General features: G+C 40.5%; 1 protein-coding gene across 2 annotated transcripts in view; it reads left to right on the plus strand.

Annotated features, from left to right (window-relative positions):
• The window catches only part of TENT4B (terminal nucleotidyltransferase 4B), a 49,620-nt gene extending 33,799 nt beyond the window's left edge, over nucleotides 1-15,821 (plus strand). Inside the window, exons 4-12 of one of the 2 annotated variants that reach the window (XM_060276090.2) lie at nucleotides 33-153; nucleotides 1,306-1,413; nucleotides 3,568-3,696; nucleotides 4,960-5,173; nucleotides 5,886-6,012; nucleotides 6,111-6,214; nucleotides 8,657-8,838; nucleotides 11,090-11,254; nucleotides 12,781-15,821. In XM_060276090.2, coding sequence (XP_060132073.1) covers nucleotides 33-153; nucleotides 1,306-1,413; nucleotides 3,568-3,696; nucleotides 4,960-5,173; nucleotides 5,886-6,012; nucleotides 6,111-6,214; nucleotides 8,657-8,838; nucleotides 11,090-11,254; nucleotides 12,781-12,960 — 1,330 coding nt within the window. In that variant the 3' untranslated portion in view covers nucleotides 12,961-15,821. The remainder of the gene's footprint in view (nucleotides 1-32; nucleotides 154-1,305; nucleotides 1,414-3,567; nucleotides 3,697-4,959; nucleotides 5,174-5,885; nucleotides 6,013-6,110; nucleotides 6,215-8,656; nucleotides 8,839-11,089; nucleotides 11,255-12,780) is intronic. The other variant, XM_060276091.2, reaches the window with a different exon arrangement.
• Nucleotides 15,822-19,623: the final 3,802 nt, after the last annotated feature.

Below are 19,623 nucleotides of genomic sequence, written 5' to 3' on the forward strand. Positions count from 1 at the left end.
TCCTCTATTAATTTGCTGCCTCTTGATTTCAGTGATATAGACTTAGTTGTGTTTGGGAAATGGGAGACGCTGCCGCTTTGGACCCTGGAAGAGGCTCTCAGGAAACACAACGTGGCAGATGAAGGTTCAGTAAAGGTTTTGGACAAAGCAACTGTAAGTTTTCTCCGTCTCTATGCTTTACTAAAATTGGGTATTCTTTAACAAAAAGAAAAAAGAAAAAAGAAATACACTAAAGGAACTTTGTACTGTACAGCTGCCCTTGATCTCTGAAAGTTGCAAGCCGAGTCAATAAATTATTGTTGATTGCTGTTGCTTTTTAAATTATCTGTATCTGTTAGAAGTGGGTCCTCACACATGCAAATAAGCCCAAAAGATTGAGGAAGGGGCAATAGAGTAAGAATGGGCTTGGTAAGGAAGGTTCTCATCCTCAGCAAAACAACTATGGGGGAGGCTGAAGAACACAAACCATGAATCTTTTTCATGGGCACACAGTTACTGCAAATGTTGCCAGTGGGACAATTTGCATCCTTTAAAAGAAGCCATCCTTGCTTTATTACTGTTCTTGCGCCAGAATCCAGAGAACCACACAACTGGTTGTGCATGCCCAAAGGAGCTTTGGGTTTGCATTTCCCCAAAACACATCATTCTGCACAGCAGAACCACTGCCAAAAACAGTTTGGGAACACCACATTGGGGGTTGTTGTCATTGGTGGTCTGCAGTTCAACAAAGAAAAAGTGGTTTCAAAGGGCATCCTCAAGCCTCTGGTCACAAGTGTTGTTGCATTCTGGTCTCAGTCAACAGTTACTGGTCTCAGTAAACAGTTAGTTAGCCAAATAATCTAGACTTTTAAAAAAATATTAGAGATGAATTTCAAATCCTTGATGGACTTTAGCGCTATGAATTTGAGTCTAGTTGCTATTGCTTTTTGCAATGATATTTCCTTGAATCCTTACATGTGAATTCAGCTCCTGATGATAAAGCCACATTTTCTTTCTGAAGTAACATGAGAAGCACCTCTGGGATGTGAATGGCTTGCTTCTTATGTGAAGAATAGCTTTATTCTGTGGCCTCCTATCTCCCCCTGCTGCCTGTTCATGACTGAAAAGCAACTGCTTTGTGATTGGAGTACTGTTGCATCCCTCCATGGTTGTATAAAGGACCTCTTGTATGTAGCAAAAGGCTGAGCTCTGTGAAGATCGTTTTGTTTTAATTTTAAGTGTGTGCTGTCCTTGTCTAACAATAAGTGTATAGGAGAAAGAGAGTTCACTCTTTGAGATAAATGTGTTGTTTTGCTTTTTCCTCAGGTCCCTATAATTAAACTGACTGATTCCTTCACTGAAGTAAAGGTTGATATCAGTTTTAATGTACAGAATGGGGTAAAAGCTGCTCTTCTCATCAGAGATTTTATCAAGGTTAGTTGATACATGGAAACATGGGCTGGATCTAGACACATTAAAGAAGTGTTTCAGTAAAATGCGTTGCAAACTTTGTATGAGAAATTGGGTGAGCAAAAACAGAACTCCACAGCGCCTTCTGGTGTCACAGTGTTAGAATGCACAAACAATGCATATAAAGTGCTTTTTCTTTGCCAGTGTAGCTGAGGCCATGGCTAAGCTTCAAGAGGTGTAGGCAACAGGAGATTTGAGGCACGTTCTTGAAAATTCAAGTTGTTCCTCCTCACTCCGTTTCTTAAAAAAATACATTGTTTGTACTTCTGATGGTGTCCATATGTTGTTGGACTCAAGCCTGGCCAGTGGTTGGCATAGATGAAACTGTGCAGTCCAATAAAATCTGGAGACCATCAGGTTGAAGAAGGCTGCTGCTAGAAAACCTCATCCCAACTGTGTTTAAAAGAGTGAAAACAATGAAACAATTGAGAGGACCAAAGCATTTATATAGGCTATCTCCAATGGTGGATTTGCTCTAGTAGAAGCTCTTGCAATCCGCCTACCTTTCTCCAGGCCTTCCTACATCATGTTGTCTCCCAAAAGCTTCTCCTAAGTTTGACAGCTCTGGTACAGTGTGATCTGTATTCTGGTGAAAAAGAAGCCTTGAAATGGGAAATGGACTTAATCAGAGCCTGTGAGAAGTTGTATGGAAGGGATGGTGGTCCTGGGGTCAGGCCTGGCCTGCCCATGAAGCAGGGTGAAGCAGCCACCTCAGGTGGCAAAACCTCAAGCAGTTGCACCCCATCCACCCCACCCTTTTTGCTGCCACCGGAACTCCCCCCCCCCCCGCACAGTTTCGGGAAGAGGGAGGCGTTCTGGTGCATTGCTGCTTATCTTCCCCACCCCTGGGAAAACACCCCCTCATCTCAATGAGTTTTGTAAAGGGGGGGGGCATTCTGACAGCAGCAGAATGGTGGGATGGGCAGAGTGGCAGCAGCAGGGGGCAGAAGGTGGCACATTTCTGTTTCGCCTCAGGTGGCGAAACGGGACGGGCAGTCCTGCAACTACAACCAAGTTGAACCTGCCTGCATACCAAGGCTATTCGCAAAAGAATAGAAATGGAAGTGTTAGGTTTTTGTTTGTCGAAGTGGTCCTTAGCACCCCGGGGCCACTAAGAATGGTGGTAGAGTCCTATGAGAGGGGCAGGTGGGGCTTGTCAGCCTGGGAAGGTAGCCCATCTAGGAGAAGGACAGCTCTGATCCTAAACCTCCACTGCCTTGTGGGATATCTTTGGGAGAAGAAAAAGCTAAGGAGTAGACCCTACACAAATCTGGAGTAGAGTCCCTAAGATGTTTGAATGGCGCCTTGTCCGCCTCCTTCCAGCAACACCTGCAGCTAAGCTGGTGCCAAATGTATTGCTCTACTTTCATTTGGACCACTTCAGCAAGGCTGAGAGGGGGGTCTTATCATCTGGGCTGCCCAGGACCTCCTTACACACTGCTCAAGCTTGTGTCTGGGGGACTTCACCCCCGGAGGCACACTCCATTGTCTCCCAAGACAGGACACCTGACCCTGAATGGTGTTGCTCTTGTTTTTAATTATTATATCACTAGGTGGCACCAGAGGATATGTGTGGATCTGTCTCTGTCTCTCCCCAGTTAGCATTTCTAAAGTAGACTTTTTGAGCAGTCTTCCAGGTTATATTATTACTTATTACCAAATTTGAAAGCTTATTGTACAATTAATGCAAGCGTTTGTTATCTCATACTATTTCCAGTATAGAAAAGTCTTATACCTTTAGCATTGGATGAGATTCCAGAGGAGTTTTGTTTGTTGTTAGACAGACAACCAACAGGTTGTACATTTTTATGGTGCGTCTGAGAGTGCCTGTAAGGTGGCTTAGGGCAATAAGTATGAAGGCTGATTTCACATTTTGTTAGCAAACTGGAAGTTAAAGTTCAGTGTGAGAAGGAATTTAGAAAAGGAACCATACAGGCTCGTCCACTAGTCATGCTAGTCCATTATCTGTTGTTTCAGCAAGTAGCAAATCAGCAAATAAGTTGGCAGTCCCCTTTTCTCTTGCAAGGTATGACACTGAGTGACAGTTCACCTATTAAGCTGTAAATATCTTTGTGGAATAAATGGAAGTCTAATTCCCATCTCCTTTTTCTCCCACAGAAATATCCTGTATTGCCATATCTAGTTTTAGTATTGAAACAGTTCTTGTTGCAGAGGGACCTGAATGAAGTGTTTACAGGTGGAATTGGATCTTATAGTCTTTTTTTAATGGCCGTCAGTTTTCTCCAGGTAAGTTGGGAGGAATTATTATGTGCTAGGTCCTGAATGGCCTTTCCCTTCTTTTAAGTGTAATATCACTTTAGGGCACACAACATTGTAGTCCGCCCATTGGCCGTAATAAAATAATTACTATAAAAATTGCATATAACGAAACATAGTATGGTAACTAGTACTGCAGTTAAAAAATTTGGGGGTAGCAGAATAGCTCTGGAGTAGAATGAGCACTGCTTTAGTAATAGCAATTCTAAAACATTCACAATTGTTTAAACTTATTATTTGCTTTGAATTGTTTTGTACCATTTTTGCCAGGTGTTTTGGGGATATTTTTATCTGCATACTAAAAAGGCAAAGACACATACAGGGAAGGGTGTGGAGGGAAGAAGACAGAGGAGGAAGATCAGTGTGATAATATCAGAACAATGTGGTGAGGTAGCCTCACCCCAGATACGCCCATTCTACTGCTTTGATCTGCAGAACTGCCATTGTTACGGGTGCCACATAATTCTTGTTCCGCATTTTGTAAGAAATCGATCTTTTATTGTGGCAACACTTAACAATTTGGAACTCCCTTCCTACTGACATCTGGGCAGGTGTTTTCACTGCACTCCTTTCAGCATGCTTGCTAATTTTTTTGTTTTTGTTTAGGCAAGCCTGTCCAGATATGTAGAATATTGACAAGTTTGTAGTCTGGTTTTGCATATCCCAGGTCCCAACTTCAGTTCACTCACTATTCAGTGTGCTTCACTCACAATCTGGTTAGGTCTTCTTCGTGTGTTAAGTGTGTGTGTGTGTGTGTGTGTGTGTGTGTGTGTGTGTGTTGCTACTTTCCGTTTCATTCCTCCTTCAAAAGAATCCTGTGAAGGTTGATCATGCGTTCGTTCTATTTTATAGATTTGGGGCAGAGTAAGGCAATGACTTGCCCAGACACACCCACAGAGTCTGAGTGGAAGACTTGTTTGATGGATTTCTGTATTTTAGAATTTCTGTTTTGTTGGAAGCCGCCCAGAGTGGCTGGGGGAACCCGGCCAGATGGGCGGGGTATAAATAATAAATTATTATTATTATTATTATTATTGGGGCATTTTGCATTGGAAATAATTGGAAATAATAATGATGGGATATGTGCAAAAGCTTTTTGTGTTTCCCCCCCGAGCCAGCTATTAAAATGGTTGATTCTTTAATTCACTAGTGAGTTGAGTGTTTACATGGATTTTAAAGGAATCTGGAGATTTTTTGTAAATCATTTTTTGTTTTGTCCCCCCCCCCCAATAGCTACATCCCAGAGAAGATGCTTGTACCCCCAACGCCAATTACGGTGTCCTTTTAATAGAATTTTTTGAATTATATGGGCGTCATTTCAACTACCTGAAAACAGGAATCCGAATAAAGGACGGTGGCTCATATGTGGCTAAGGATGAAGTGCAAAAGAATATGCTAGATGGCTATAGACCATCAATGTTGTATATTGAAGACCCACTGCAACCAGGTATTTGGGCTTTTCATTAGGCCATAGAAAAGTAAACAGTTTCTATGGAGAAATTCTATTGTTGAGGATGACCATAAGACCAAAATGTGTCTGAGTTTATTTTACTGAGTTGAGTAATATATATACCGTATACATAAGCCAAAAGTAATAGCACATACAGTATGTCTAAAAGTGACCCACCTTATATACACATGCTCACGTATTTGTATACATACATACATACATACATACATACATACATACACACATGCTCTCTCTATGTGTATAATGTGTGAAATTTGCAAATAGATATATATTGTGTGTGTAACATATTGATCCAGCAGTTTTAATATATTGCCATGCCATAGCTGCAACTTGTACAGTAGAAGCTGAAAAGCAAAAAGCTAATGAATTATCTCTCTGTATATGTATATCCCTCACTTTAGGGATCACTGAGGAAGACCATAAAGTCAAAAAACATTTGGGATTATTTTATTGAGTTGAATAATTTCAGGTTATGTTTTTGACTTTTTATATTTGTGATATAAAAGTTGCTGTAATAAAATTGCTTATTACTTTTTTGTATTATTGGGATATTTAGATCCCAGTTGATTGGTAAATTACCTTGTTTTGTTGGGACTAATTTCCTTTTTGCAGTGTAAAATCATATTATATTCAGAGAAAATGTTTGCCTGTTACAATCACCCTAATGGTTGTTTTCTTTTTTTTTAAGGTAATGATGTTGGCAGGAGTTCTTATGGTGCCATGCAAGTGAAACAGGCCTTTGATTATGCATATGTTGTTCTGAGCCATGCAGTATCGCCAATAGCTAAATATTATCCCAACAATGAAAGTGAAAGGTAAACATATGTCCCAAGTTGGATCCATTAGTGGTGTCACTCTCCCCCCCCCCTTTTAAAATCCAGTTAACCTTTTCTTTCTCTTAAAATGTTCACAGTATATTGGGAAGAATTATCAGAGTAACACAGGAAGTTGCAACATACAGAGACTGGATATCAAAGCAATGGGGAATGCAGAATAGCACAGAGACGTCATGCAATGGTAAGATTTTCCTATATGTAGGCTTGCAAAACCCTTGCAGCCAAAAGTTCACTTTAGATCCTAGCAGAGAACCCTGTAATATAGGTATAAAAGCTTCAGCCATAATGAAGCTTGCTTCTTAGTAAACATATATAAGATTGCATGGACAGATACAGAAAAGCAGAGGCAAGAAGCCCACAAGCATAGGTTTATGATCAAGAGGAAAAAAAGTTGACCTGATAACTGACTACTTTGGTAGAAAGAACCCAGGGAGTAATAAATACTCTAGTGACACTCTCAAAGAGAATAGAATATAGGCTGTGGAAGTTTCATAAGCAGTATAAGATACTTTGGGTTGTATCTGGCAGATTTTTTTCTCAAGAGTAGGCTTACTGAAGTCAGTGGATGTGATTTAAGTCCATTTGTTTCAGTGCGTCTACTTGAGTATGACATACTGTAGTTGGGAGTTCTCATTTTAAAACAAGTTTGTTAACCCTCATGAGTTGCAGACTGAAATGTTAACAGCAGAATCTGTTAAAGGCTTGATCTGGGCATAATCCCTTCTGTTGTCATAACACTTAGAATGGTTGAGTCAAAACGAAAACCAAAGCTGCATAATCTTAAATTGGCCACTCACTAAATCAAGGCCTGCTATTCCCAGATATTCTGAACAGCATAAAGCCTGTATGGAAGCATGCAGACTCTGATGATCCAGACTACGATATATTGAAAGCAGAAAACAGGAGGTAGAGGAGAAACTACAGTGTCAAAGATAGCTGAAAGAAGTGCAGTTGACCATGCTTTTCAAACCACCTGTGGCTGATATCCTGTGCCCATTTACTTAAAAATAAGCCCCACTGAACACAGGAGTTGTTTCTAAGAAAACATGTTGTTGGGATGCACTGGAGGGATGAAAGAACTGTTGCAGGCAATTTACTAAGCACTCCTATTCAGCAAATGTTGATTTGTTTTATTGATATAGACCTAGGCCCCAGTTCTAAACACACTTACTAGGTATAATGGAGTTTGCTTCTGAATAAATGTGCATAAGATTGCACTGATGGACACAGAGAAGCAGGGTGGAGAAGCCTGCAAGGAAAAGAAAAGTCATGGTCCAGAGCAGACACCCCCAAACTTGGCCCTCTAGATGTTTTGGGACTACAATTCCCATCATCCCTGACGACTGGTCCTGTTAGCTAGGGATGTTGGGAGTTGTACTCCCAAAACATCTGGAGGGCCAAGTTTGGGGGTGCCTGGTCCAGAGAGACCAGAAAGGTTATTTGATAGCTGACTATTTCAATGCAAAAAACTGAGGAATAAAAACAAAAATGGTGATATTCTCAATGAATTGAGATAAATGATCGTAACTATACCTTGTCAGAGAGTCCCTGTTCTATATAGCATGTGTCAAAACATGAGTCTCTGAGGAGTGTGAGATAATGCCTTCCTCCCAGGAGTAGTATATGTGTTATAGAGAACCACTCTGCCAAAGAGTTGTTTGTGCAAATCATGGATTTTAACAGAAGTTTTAGCAAATTCTTTTGACATAGCATTAACTGAAAAGATCCATGTCTGTAATAGGCACTTGGAGCACTGTGTCTCTGACAGCATTCTTTGTTAACGTGATTTATTAGCACCCATAAATACTTTATGCGACTTTCCCAAAAGCTCAAAAGCACTGTACAACCAACAAAAATGCTCCCAAGTTCTAAAGTTTAAAACCACAACATTTCACTTAGCTTTTCATCATGTCACCCTCTTTCAGTTATGCTATGCCAACCTTGGTGTGTCATTAATGTAGCAAATCTTATTAATCTGCCCTGCCTTGCAGAAGCTCTGTCAGGATGAAGCAAAATTAGATCAGACCAACGCTTGGATAATTACCTACAATCTTTTAGAAAAGCTTAACTGGATTCAACTAAATACCCCCAATATAGCTAAAGTTAGTAATGAAGAAATCCCTTGGGGAGTAACAGATCTACATTAGTTGTGTTCATTGTGTTAACACCGGTTTCAGTAGTACATAGACATGACAGACTTATTTGGTTAAAAGCCACGGTCACAGGTATGACTGGATTGCTGCCCTGAATGCCATTTAACACCTATTGTCATCCAGGGCTTTGAAACAAATTAAACCCGTCTTGCATGTCATTTTTGCAGTAGATGCATCTCAGCTGCAAGCAGTTATGTTCCATGATGCAAAAGTGGAAACTGGTTTTCTTTACAACCCATGGTTTGGCTGAGAGGGGAGCACAGTGTGTGTTCATCTAACACTTGGGGTGGGGAACTTGTGGCCCTCCCTTATGCTGCTGGTGTACAATCTCCCCCAGACTATTCACCATGCTGGGTGGGGCTGGACACCACATGTTCCCCAGAACCCAAAACTCTCTATACTGTTGTGAGCAACTTCGTTGTTGTGAAAGAATGCTTGTTCTGTGCTCACTATTCTGCACTTTGTATCAGGTAATGGGGTGACCTTGATAGACAACCAGCAGTTGGACAAATGCAACAATAATCTTTCCGAAGAGAATGAATCACTAGGGAAACCTAGAAGTAAAACAGAGACACCAAGCAAACACTCATCAAATTCTTCATCAGGCCCTTTATCATCGTCATCTTCTACACTCTCCAGCTCCAGCGACGTAGTAAGTATAGTGCCCTGGTCACTGTCCCATTGGATTATTGTAATGCACACTAGCTTCCCCATAGAAATGTGCTCACCCCTCCAGGAACAGCAGTTTTTAAATGGGCTCTAAAGACAGCCCTGGCTCAAGGGACATTTTAGTTAAATATTTCACAATTGGATAATTTATTCCTTCTGTCTGTTTTGTATTGTGCTAATAGTCTTTTTTAAATAGTACTGTATATTCCTGCGTATAGGACTACTTTTTTAATCCAGGAAAATCTTCTCAAAAGTCGGGGGTCATCTTATACGCTGGGTCGTATTTCTTACATGGCGAGTATATCCCAAACTCTATATTTTAACTGGAAAAGTTGGGGGGTCATCTTATACACCCAGTCGTCTTATATGCAGGAATATAAGGTAGTATTTTTTTCTTCTCTTTGCTGCTTTGTGTCTTCATGCAAAGAAAGACAGAATCAAACTGCTTTGCTCAGGAAAAACCCCTCCCACCACCACAGAGTTGTTTTGTGTATTTGGGGATGGGCAGCTTTGAATTTTCCTTGCCTCAAACAGTATCCTTATAGCAAACAGTTCAAAAACGAAACAAAATTATGAAGAGTTGCAAAAGCATATTTGCTTGCATTCAGTTATAAACTCATTCTTATCTTTTAGCTCCCAAAGGCTGTGCTTACATTATCAATTAAAACAAGACATAATTAAGAAATGAGATACAAACCTGTGAGAGGGGCAAAAAAGCATAGGACAGTTCAAAAGTTTGGCAAAACAGAAAAGCATGTAGCGAATTAATAAAAAGCCAAGGCAGAGCCTAGTAGTCTGCCTTCCTCAGAAGAAGTTCCGAAATCTGGATGCCATAGTCAAAAACGCCATTCTGCCAGTTCCAGCCACCTAAACCTCCAAGGCAGTGGGAGATGGAACGTGGCAGTCCTCTGAGAAGAGTGCAGAGGGAGGTTAGTGAGGCCGGGGTTTATAAGAGTCTGATCTTCAGGGAACATAAGTTTTAAAATGAAACGAAACCATACAGAGGAAGCAACCTCTAAGCATACTTTAAAGCAGCACCTTTGCTTATGCAGCCCAGAGATTATGGCAATACCTGCTTTTCTATTTTATGTTCTTAGAAACAATACACGTACGTTACAGTGGATGCCCTAAAATTTGGTGAGCGTCGATTGTTCACATGGGAATTCCAAAAACCACACAATGAAGTTTAAAATGTCCAGAAACGAATATACTTTCCCCTGCTACTCACACAATAGTGAATGTTCACAATAATTAGGCAATTGTCAGGATTCCCTGGTGTACCCTTGCACACACTCAGCGTTTCCGGACCATGATGCTTGTACTTCTCAATCTGGTTCCGATATGATGCTTTTGCTTTCTGTCTTTTGGGTTTGATATAAGCAGCATGTGCTTGTACAGCTGCACTTGTAACTTGCAAGGCATATAGCTCACCAGCTCTGTATGGCAGCCCAACAGGGACTAGGTGATTCTCCAGCTTTTACTGCCTGGGACAAAAAACCAACCCAATGGATGCTGAAGCTCCCAGCGGCCCTTAATACGTTGCTGGTGGGTTGGTAGTTGTGCAGGCCTAGCCGTGTAGATCTGGTTTTCCTGGAAAGTTTATTGGCATCTGTAGAATATGAAAGAAATTTATGTTTGTATAGAACCTGCCTCCTTAGGTATTCCTGGTGGCAGACATGAGCCAAAACGATCAGGACAGCAAATATTTGCCAGACCTGCATTAGCCTCTGAGATAATTAAAAAGAGGGGAAACGGTGTATGAGTTGGGATTGTCTTAAAGAGCTCTCTCTCCTCTAGCCTCATGGCTTTCATAGAAGCAGATTATATACAGAAAATGCAAAAAGAGCTAATTCCTTACGCCTCTCTAACACGATAAAAGCTAGTTACATAAAGAAAAGGCGGGAAAGTGTTGCATTTTATGCAGCTGTTGGTGGGTCTAAAATAATTAGATGGATGCTTGCATCAATCCAGCATTTTAAAAGCTCATTTTTGTGAAGAATATTTGCATAGTACATACATGAAATGTGATTTGGGAACATTCCCTCGGTACAAATGTGATTCTGATAAGTCACTGGATCTGGGAGCAATAAACGGCCCTTATCACGTCATATTTTTGAGAGCAGTAGTCCCTTACCTGGTTGTAGTTTTGAAGGTGCTGACCATCTGAAAAGCAATGGCCTCTCCTGTCTTTCCCCATAACTGACATGTTCCTGCTGATGCCTGTTTCCCAACAGGAGTCTGATGGAACACCATGCAAAACCTCTAAACAGCTGGGCTGCCGCCAAACTACAGCAAACAGAATGGCTACTCAGGACATATCACTGGGATCCACGCAGTTGAGTGGGAAAATACCAAGTGGCCAAACAGTGAATGCATCCAGTGTTGTAAACAAGTCCCAGGTTGGTAGGGCATTGGGCTCAATCACCTTGGTCCCCTTCCTTCTTCCACTACCAGCATTATTATCCTTAAGTGGCATCCCCTCCCCGCCTGGGATTTCAGTACAGCATTTTGTTGCTTGCAGAAATTCTATAACCCCAGACTTACACAAGCTGGCATATTTTCCCTTGGGGTTGAAATCTGGAGGGATGGGTCTCTTCCCCTTCCCCCCCCTCTTCAGAGATGGATGGTAATGAGGAGGCTGCTAAAATAAGACTTCTCCAGCAATAGGAAAAGGATCTATAAAAGGGGTTTCAGCGGTCACCAAAGAAATGTGGAGAAGTAATTTTTTGTGTTCTGGGGTACATCTGCACCAAGAGTTTACAGTAAATTATTATTATTCTACAGTATTTTTAGGCCATCGTTCTGAGCAAATGCCTGTCCAGAGCAACGCCCATTTGAAACCTAAGATAAAAAATAGTGCAAAATTTAAAACTTTAAAAGCTTAGCTATTGTAAGTCATTAGCACCTGACATAGAATGTTCTACGTGTATGCTGTGAATCATTATGATGTGTTCACATACTTTTTATGGGGTACCTGTGTAACATCCTAAAATGGTTGCCTTATTTGCTTCTTCAGTTTTTTCCTAGGCCACAGAGAAACAAACATCTTTTGGGAGCAATGGAACAGTAACACAGTCTCCACAGGTGTAGATCACCTTAGAGCTATTGTGTGTGTGTTTTTAGAGGCGTTGTTTTGACAAGTGCAGTGGTGCATTAGGAGGGTGAGGCTATTGCCATTCATCTGTACCACAGCATACCTTCACTGAGATTCCTGCATTGCAGGGGGTTGAACTAGATGACCCTAGGGGGTCCCTTCCACATCATTTTAGATGTGTATTTTTAAAAATTAAGTAGCTATTTTAATTACTACTTATGAGCCTATATTTATTAAAATATTTGATGGTGCAATAGCACAGAAATGAAAATGCATTTTCTAGAAATTATTCAAAAGGGATTGAAAAACACTGCCCTTTCCTGTCCGTGCTGTGCCATTTTATCTTTAAACCGTGGATGTGCTTTTCTTCCTTTTTAACATGATTGGAGTAGTTGCACAATAGTGCTGAGATTTTGAAAACTCCAAAAAAGCCAAAATGTTAGGCATCACTTTTAACAATCGGTCAGTAGTTCAAGAAAAGGCATGTTGTGGCAAATTGTCCTTCGCCCCCAACTTGGATGGATGGCAAGTAGTTGAGGTGCATTCAAAGAGGTTCTCTATACCCCCTGAAGGGTGAGAAATCTGTTGAGATTCCACATGTAGCTTACAATGCAAGATTAATTATAAAGTTGCTAGCAGCTGCTAGTTTGGAGTAGCCCTGGAAACTTGACATAAACCTTCCTGATCTGTATGTGACTTCATTCCTCGTGTGGAAGCGCCATGGGCTGCTTGCCTCTCTGCTCATGTAACTGTGGCTCATGTGTTGTGAGAGCAAACAACCTGTATGTAGCGAGGGTGCTCACCCTGGCTTTCTCGTCTTCTCCTTTACAGCACGGCTCCACGAGGTTATTCCGCACTTCTTCCAACAAAGGCTTCCAAGGTCCAGCAAATTCAAGCCATGGCACCTCGGTCATGAACAAGCAGCACCAAGGCAGCAAATCACACCAGTATTTCCACGGCAAAAAGAGGAAACACAAGAGGGACGTGGTCCTTCCAGACCTTTGTAGATAGTTCTCCTATCTGACAATTTTGACTGTTCTTCTGTGTGCAATGATCTCTCTCATGCTACAAGAGTAAGTTGGGACAGTGAATCCCCAGACCTCATCTGGAGTCTCAAAAGACTATGGGAACGTTGATTAGCAACGCATTTTAGTTTTTATTTTTTCCAGCTCGCCACGGAACAGATCATGAAGACTGATAAAGGCAAAGGGGGAGGGAGGGAGGAAGCAGCAAAAGGCCACTTATGTGGCGAGTTATATGCTACCACAGGGTTGTTTAGGATATAAAGGCTTGAATGTAAAATAAATATTTCCCATCAGCTTTTATGCTGACCTGTAAGGGGGGGGATAGTATTCAGTGTGTTTAAGGGGTTGGTAATGAACTAAAATAAAAGGATAAAAAAGTGAAAAAAATATTATATTTTGAGGGAAGCCCAAAGTTCAAAGGAGAGTGAGTAAATTCACGCATGATAATTTTTAAATTATTTTTGCATATATTTACCATTTTATTGTGTATCTATAGATGACCATATAGGAAAATTGACATTTGTAATAGTGGATTTGTTAATACTTTTTACATAACATTGGCATTTAAATTGTAGAAACACCCCCCCTCCTTTTCCCTCAGGACTAGCTTAAAAATAATAATAATAATCTGAACTGTCAGCTGAACATCGAACAACGTAGTGAGTTATATGGCTCAGAAATTGTGGTGTGCTTTCCCCCCCCCCGTTAGCATTGAAATGATTTAATAGCACATTTATGTGTCTGTACATGTTGCTTCTCTGAAGGAAAAAAGGCAGATAAGATGCAGGGGTGCAAAGACTTGTTTGTAAAGTGTAAAAATGCATCATGTGTCAACTCGGAGCTTGTATTTCCTCTCGCACGAGTGGAAAATGAACTCTTCACCTTCTTTCTGATGTGCCATCTTCTCAGGCAAAGGGTTATTCCAGGTTAGTTTTCATCAGAAACCTTAGGGGGTTATTATTATTATTATTATTATTTGATAGGAAACCAAGCTACTTGAGGGGGGACAGGGAAAGAAGCACTTTGCTACATGAAGGAAAACATCTCAAGTTCATTGGTGATGTCTACATTTTGGGACCTCCTCTAAACCTTATGTCTTTTTTTGTGCCTTCATCCCCATTTTTTTTCCTCCTTTACCTTGCAACTTTGTATCTTTTTCTTAAAAAAAAACTTGAGAAATGGAACTGTTAAGGCAGTTGCAAAAAAAAATCCCTTGTTATCTCATTCCTTTTTTAAATCCACTCTTAAAGAATTAAACAGTCTTCAATAATGGAAATAAATTTGTATTGCTGTCTAAAGAGCTGAAACCTTTTTCATATCCAAGTACTTCTTTGTCAAAAAATCTCCCACCCCGCCTTTTAAAAACGTTTGAACATTTCCTAAGCTCAGCCATGCTGTGGGTTTTAAGACTGACAAGAAGTTCATGCGATGAATGCAAAATGGGGACATGTAGGTTTGTAGTCACTTGCATTGTTTGCAAAAAGGATTTGGCGCACTTTAATTGATAGAATGTAAAGTGACTTTTACTGTAACATTTTTCTTTGAAGAGGAAAGTGTGTTTGTGTGACTGTGTGTGTGACTGTGTGTGTGTGTGTGTGTGTGTGAGAGAGAGAGAGAGAGAGAGAGAGAGAGAGAGAGAGAGAGAGAGAGAGAGAGAGTGTGTGTGAGTGATTTCAGTATGCAAGACTGTGTTCAGTGTATCCAGTCTGGAGAATGATGATGATCCTTTTATGAGGAATAATATTAGCTTTTAGGTGTTTTCTTTTATAATTGCAGACCAACTTGACCTTTAATTAAGCACTGACCTAGTGCAAAAACTTTTTAAGTAAAATAATGCAAAACGACCAAAAACTGTCATCACTGAAAACTTAATAAAACACACACTCTTGATGATAAAGCATTTATTTAACTTCCAAGGAAATGGAGGGGGGGAAACACCACCTAGCCCACCCTAATGCTCAAGAACACTAAGCTTAAAGGAAAAAGAATGTTAACCTGTCAATGTTTTCAATTTTAGATCCATATTCTGTTCTGATCAGTTTTTATCAACAATATTTTTGTTACTATAATTTGCTGCAAGTACATTATGCATTATTAAAAAGTATTTATTTTGAATTTTAAAAAAATGTTTTATAACTGTGTAGGCCTACCTTCACTGCTTTGGGAACAAATTCTAAATTATAGTAATCCAGTATTACTAGCTGCTGTTATCAAACGCTGTTACAAATGTGTAATACATCGATCTGTATTACTTAACCACACTGAAGGGTTGTTGTTATTATTTTTATCATTATTTAATTTTTCTTCTTCAAAGAATCACCCTCATTGTTGGAAACAAATGTTCTGTCGGGATGCAGAGTTTGGTGTTCCAATAAGCATGTGATTATTTTAATGTGGTGGTAGCGGGAAGATAATCTTGATTCCGTTGGGAATCTTAGGTTTGCCTCAATTTATGGTTTTCATAAATTTTAATGGAAAATTAGCTTTTCCTGGACTGCTCGAGTTTCATTTTGTAAACAGTATATTTCTTAACAGAAGACAAGATCGAAGAAAAAAAAAGCATGAAGGAGAAATTGAGGTATTTACTTTGCCTCAGATTACCAGCATTGTATTCATGAAACACTGTATGTCTAAGCAAAACTTTTATTTAAACTGGACAGTTGAACTGTTCGCCTTTTTCAATCTGAAGTAAAAACAAAATAGCTCCAAGTTTTGCCTGCTCATTTATCTTGTACATTTCATCTCTGTATTCAACTCAAGTCTAATTCCTTTTTTGAGTTTGAATACTTTTTTGGTGAACATTTTGTGGAAATATATATAGATATAAAATAAATGTTTAAACACCCACATTTTTTAAAATCATTCGTGACATCCATTTTCTTTTGAAAGGCATGTGATTCCACCACCACCCCATCCACTTGCGCACTATCTCCAGCCACCCACTGCAAACTCCAAATGGCCAGATTACATAGGAGCATTGGAACCTGCCTTACACTGAACGAGACTCGGCTGGCCTTTCTAGCTCAGCATTGTCAGACTAGCAGCCCTTACCTAGAGATGGCACCTTCTGCATGCTGAGCAGATGCACAGTCACTGAGCTATGAACCTTGCCCTAAAGACTATTACACAATAATGGTAGTACAATTGGGACTGAGGGATGGCAGGGAACAATCCCAGGAGTTGAGTGGCAGCCGATCCCTTGGGTGTGAGTCCTGAGACTGCACAACAGGGCACATACCTGCATTTACCCATTCACTCCTCTGCTTGCATGAACAGCAAAGCAATTGCAGCTTCCCGGTTTAACACAAGCCTTCCGTTATGTACAAAGTGGAAGATAACAGTGAATTGCTTCTAAAGGAGCCAGGGTTTGGAATCAAGCTTTAAACCAGGGTTGAATCCTGGGTTTGGTTCCCCCCCAAAAAAATAGTTCTTGCTTCTCACACGGAACAGGAAGCTTGTTTGTGTGATTGCTTTGGTGCTCGTGAAAGGGGAAGAGTGAAGGAGCTGATGCTCCTGGGCTGATTGAGCCAGGATTTGATCTCTGAAACATGGCTGCTGTGCAAATCATCTACTGTAGCGTATGTGACGTTTCGTTTTGAATTTACTGAGACTGGCAACAGCACAGTACAAGAATGGCAGGTAGGTGTGTAGATCTTTTTATTACAGGGAATCCCACATGCTTTTGACTTACCTGTATCTGCAAATGCTACAGCAACCCCACAGCCTTCAAGTTGCCTGCTTACTGTATAGTGCATTTTATTTCCTGCTCCATCTCCTACAAAGGCCTTTATATCTGTTGACAACCTACTTTGAGTGCAGTAATTGCAGAAAAGGGTCTATAAATAGACCTGATTTTATTTGTGCCTGAATCCAAGAGGCCAGGGAATATTTCATAGCCAAACTGTCTCCTTCAGGCTTGCAGTTAATGGGTTGGCAAGGAAAGCAATTTTTGTGCATGTGTCACGCATGTGGCCCTGGTACAGTAGTTCCTTGTTGAACTCTACTGTGTGCACAGGGCTACCTATTAAGTGTCTCTCTGCTTTTCTTTGACGAAAGGTGCATCTCTCTGTATATGCAAGGAGAAGCACCACCATAGGCAAGGAGGACTCTAAGCAGTGATGTGTATATGGAGCAATAGATTGTGGTGGGGGCACTGTATGATCACAGAATCACCTGCAGAAACAAGTAAGTTGCATTATAGTTTGATAATTCAGTGTTACACTAGTTCAGTTTTTAACAACGGGTTATGTAAGGAAACAATTCTATGAGTGCACACTATGTCTTTCAAGTACATTCAAAGCACATTTTCCCCCCTCTAAAGAATTCTGGGCACTAGTTTCAAGGTGGCTGGGAGTTGTAGCAGTGTCAGGGGGAAACTACAATGCCCAGAATTCTTTGAAGAGGGAAAATGTGCTTCAGATGTGTTTTAAAGGTGTAGTGTGTACAGAGCCCAAATAGTTCATTAGGTTTCCACAGAAGGAAAATGATTAGTCTTTTACATTGAAGATGAGAGCTTGTTTTCGCTCTTCATTGTCTCTTGCAAAATGCTAAAACACTAAGAGAGAAATAGGATGGGGTCACTGATGAGCTAAACAACATGTGCATTAAAAATAGTCTCCTCTGCTCCACAGCGGCTTGTAGGCAGACTTACAGCTTGCCGAATCCTGGAAGTAACCTGAAGAAAACATTGCATGAGGAGGTTGAGAGAGTGCATGACATAATACAACATAATACCAGACAATGGTTTGGAATTATCTGAACTATACCACAGACAAGTAGAGGCAAGAAGCTTGCGGGTATAGATTTGTGGTGTATTATAGGGTTTATAATAGATTCATAGGAGTTGGGAGGCACCCTAAGGGTCATCTAGTCCAACCCTCTGTAATGCAGGAATCACAGTTAAATAATTCCTGACAGATGACTATCCAACCTCTGTTAAATCTCCAGTGGAGAGTCCACTACCTTCGGAGGTAGTCCATTCCACCGTTGAACAGCTTTTGATGTCAGAAAGTCATGCTTAATGTTTGACCAGAATCTCCTATCTTTTAATCTGAATCCATTGGTTCAGGTCCTACCCTCTGGAGCAGTAGAAAATAGCCTGCGGCAGCCTTTTAAATATTTGAAGATGGCTATCATGCCCCCTCTCAACCTTCTCTTCTGCAGGCTGCACATACCCAGTTCCCTCAACCAGTGTTCGAAACTCACATTGTTCTAGGCCCATTTTGTGACACTGAATTTCATTAGTGGGAGCAGCTTCTGAGCTCTGGGTACAATTCTGCACCTAAAATTACAGATTAAAACTGCAGAGTGGAAGGAAAGGAGGACCCTTTTCTGCCTCCCCACTTCCAGCTACTCTCTGAAGACTGGAGAAGAGACCCTCTTATGAATATGAGGGGGCTGGGTAGGAGAAGGACTAGACTACGTGAAAAACAAATATAAGATTTTAGCTGCAGTTCATTTATTTTCAGCTTTGTATTCTTGTTATTAAAAAAGCGTGCGTGCCTAGACATTCTGTTGTTGTGTCCATAACCTAGGTTTAAGGTGCCATTTAGCTCCTATCGTTCATATCTCAGTTTCTAACACTGCCCTCAACCCATCCTTCATAAGGCTTGGTTTCTAGACCCTTGATCATCTCGCCCCCCCCCTCCCATTTCCCAAAATCCTTAGGGGGGGGCAGAACTGGGCACGTTACTCCAGGTGGAAATATTCTCTCTTTTTTTCTTCCAAATAATATTTATTCATTTTAAAATAATACAGAATACAAAAAATCACAAAAACAAAAAGACAAAAACAAAAACAAAAAAAACATAAGAAAGAAATATCAATTACAGCAAATCTTTCATTTTTACTTGACATTGTAGACTTCCTCAATTCCCCCCTCACTGGGTCCATTTTTAAATCCAACTTAAGCAATTTTCATATTACATCTTAAATCATTTTAACACATTTTTTCCATTATCTCTCAACTATTCCTAATCTATAAACATCAACTATCTGTAAACTTATAATTCACCAATTATTCCAAATCACAAATCATTTCCCCAACCATCTATTTCACCCCTTAGCCTATAATTTATTCCCCAAAATTATCCATAAATTCAGATATTGGTTCTTTCTATCCTAATAACATTTATACATTTAAATCTGATTCAGCCAGCCGCCGCCCCCCCCCCCCCGGACTCGAGGTCTCCCAGACGATTCAGCCAGTTTCATAGGTCATTCCAGTTTCGGACCATCTTAATCAGAAAATAACATCCATTATTGCTCTTTATCCCACTCCCACTCTGTCACAACCTATCCACCACACTTCCTTCTTCATCCCCTGCTGTCTCCCCAATTTTCTAACTGTTACACGATACCGTCCATCTAGATTTCTACTTTTCAATCCTTCCACATTTTTTGTTCCCCTTAGATTCTGACCCCAGTATGGATCCTGCCCTCCCTCTCTCACTGGGAGGGCATTACAGGTGGAAATATTCTCTGGGGGTTGTCATTTTCACAAGGAACTGAGACAGTATTTAGGGATGGTAACAGTCTCAAAACATGGGTATGTAAATGTTCATATCTAAGCGACTGCAGTGAGCCAAAGAGGTGTTTCTGGTTAAAGAGATAAGTCCCTCTTTCTAGGAACAGATCCCCTGCTTTACAC

The sequence above is a fragment of the Zootoca vivipara genome, chromosome 6 (assembly GCF_965207765.1).
Source record: "Zootoca vivipara chromosome 6, rZooViv2.hap1.1, whole genome shotgun sequence".
Taxonomy (NCBI): domain Eukaryota; kingdom Metazoa; phylum Chordata; class Lepidosauria; order Squamata; family Lacertidae; genus Zootoca; species Zootoca vivipara.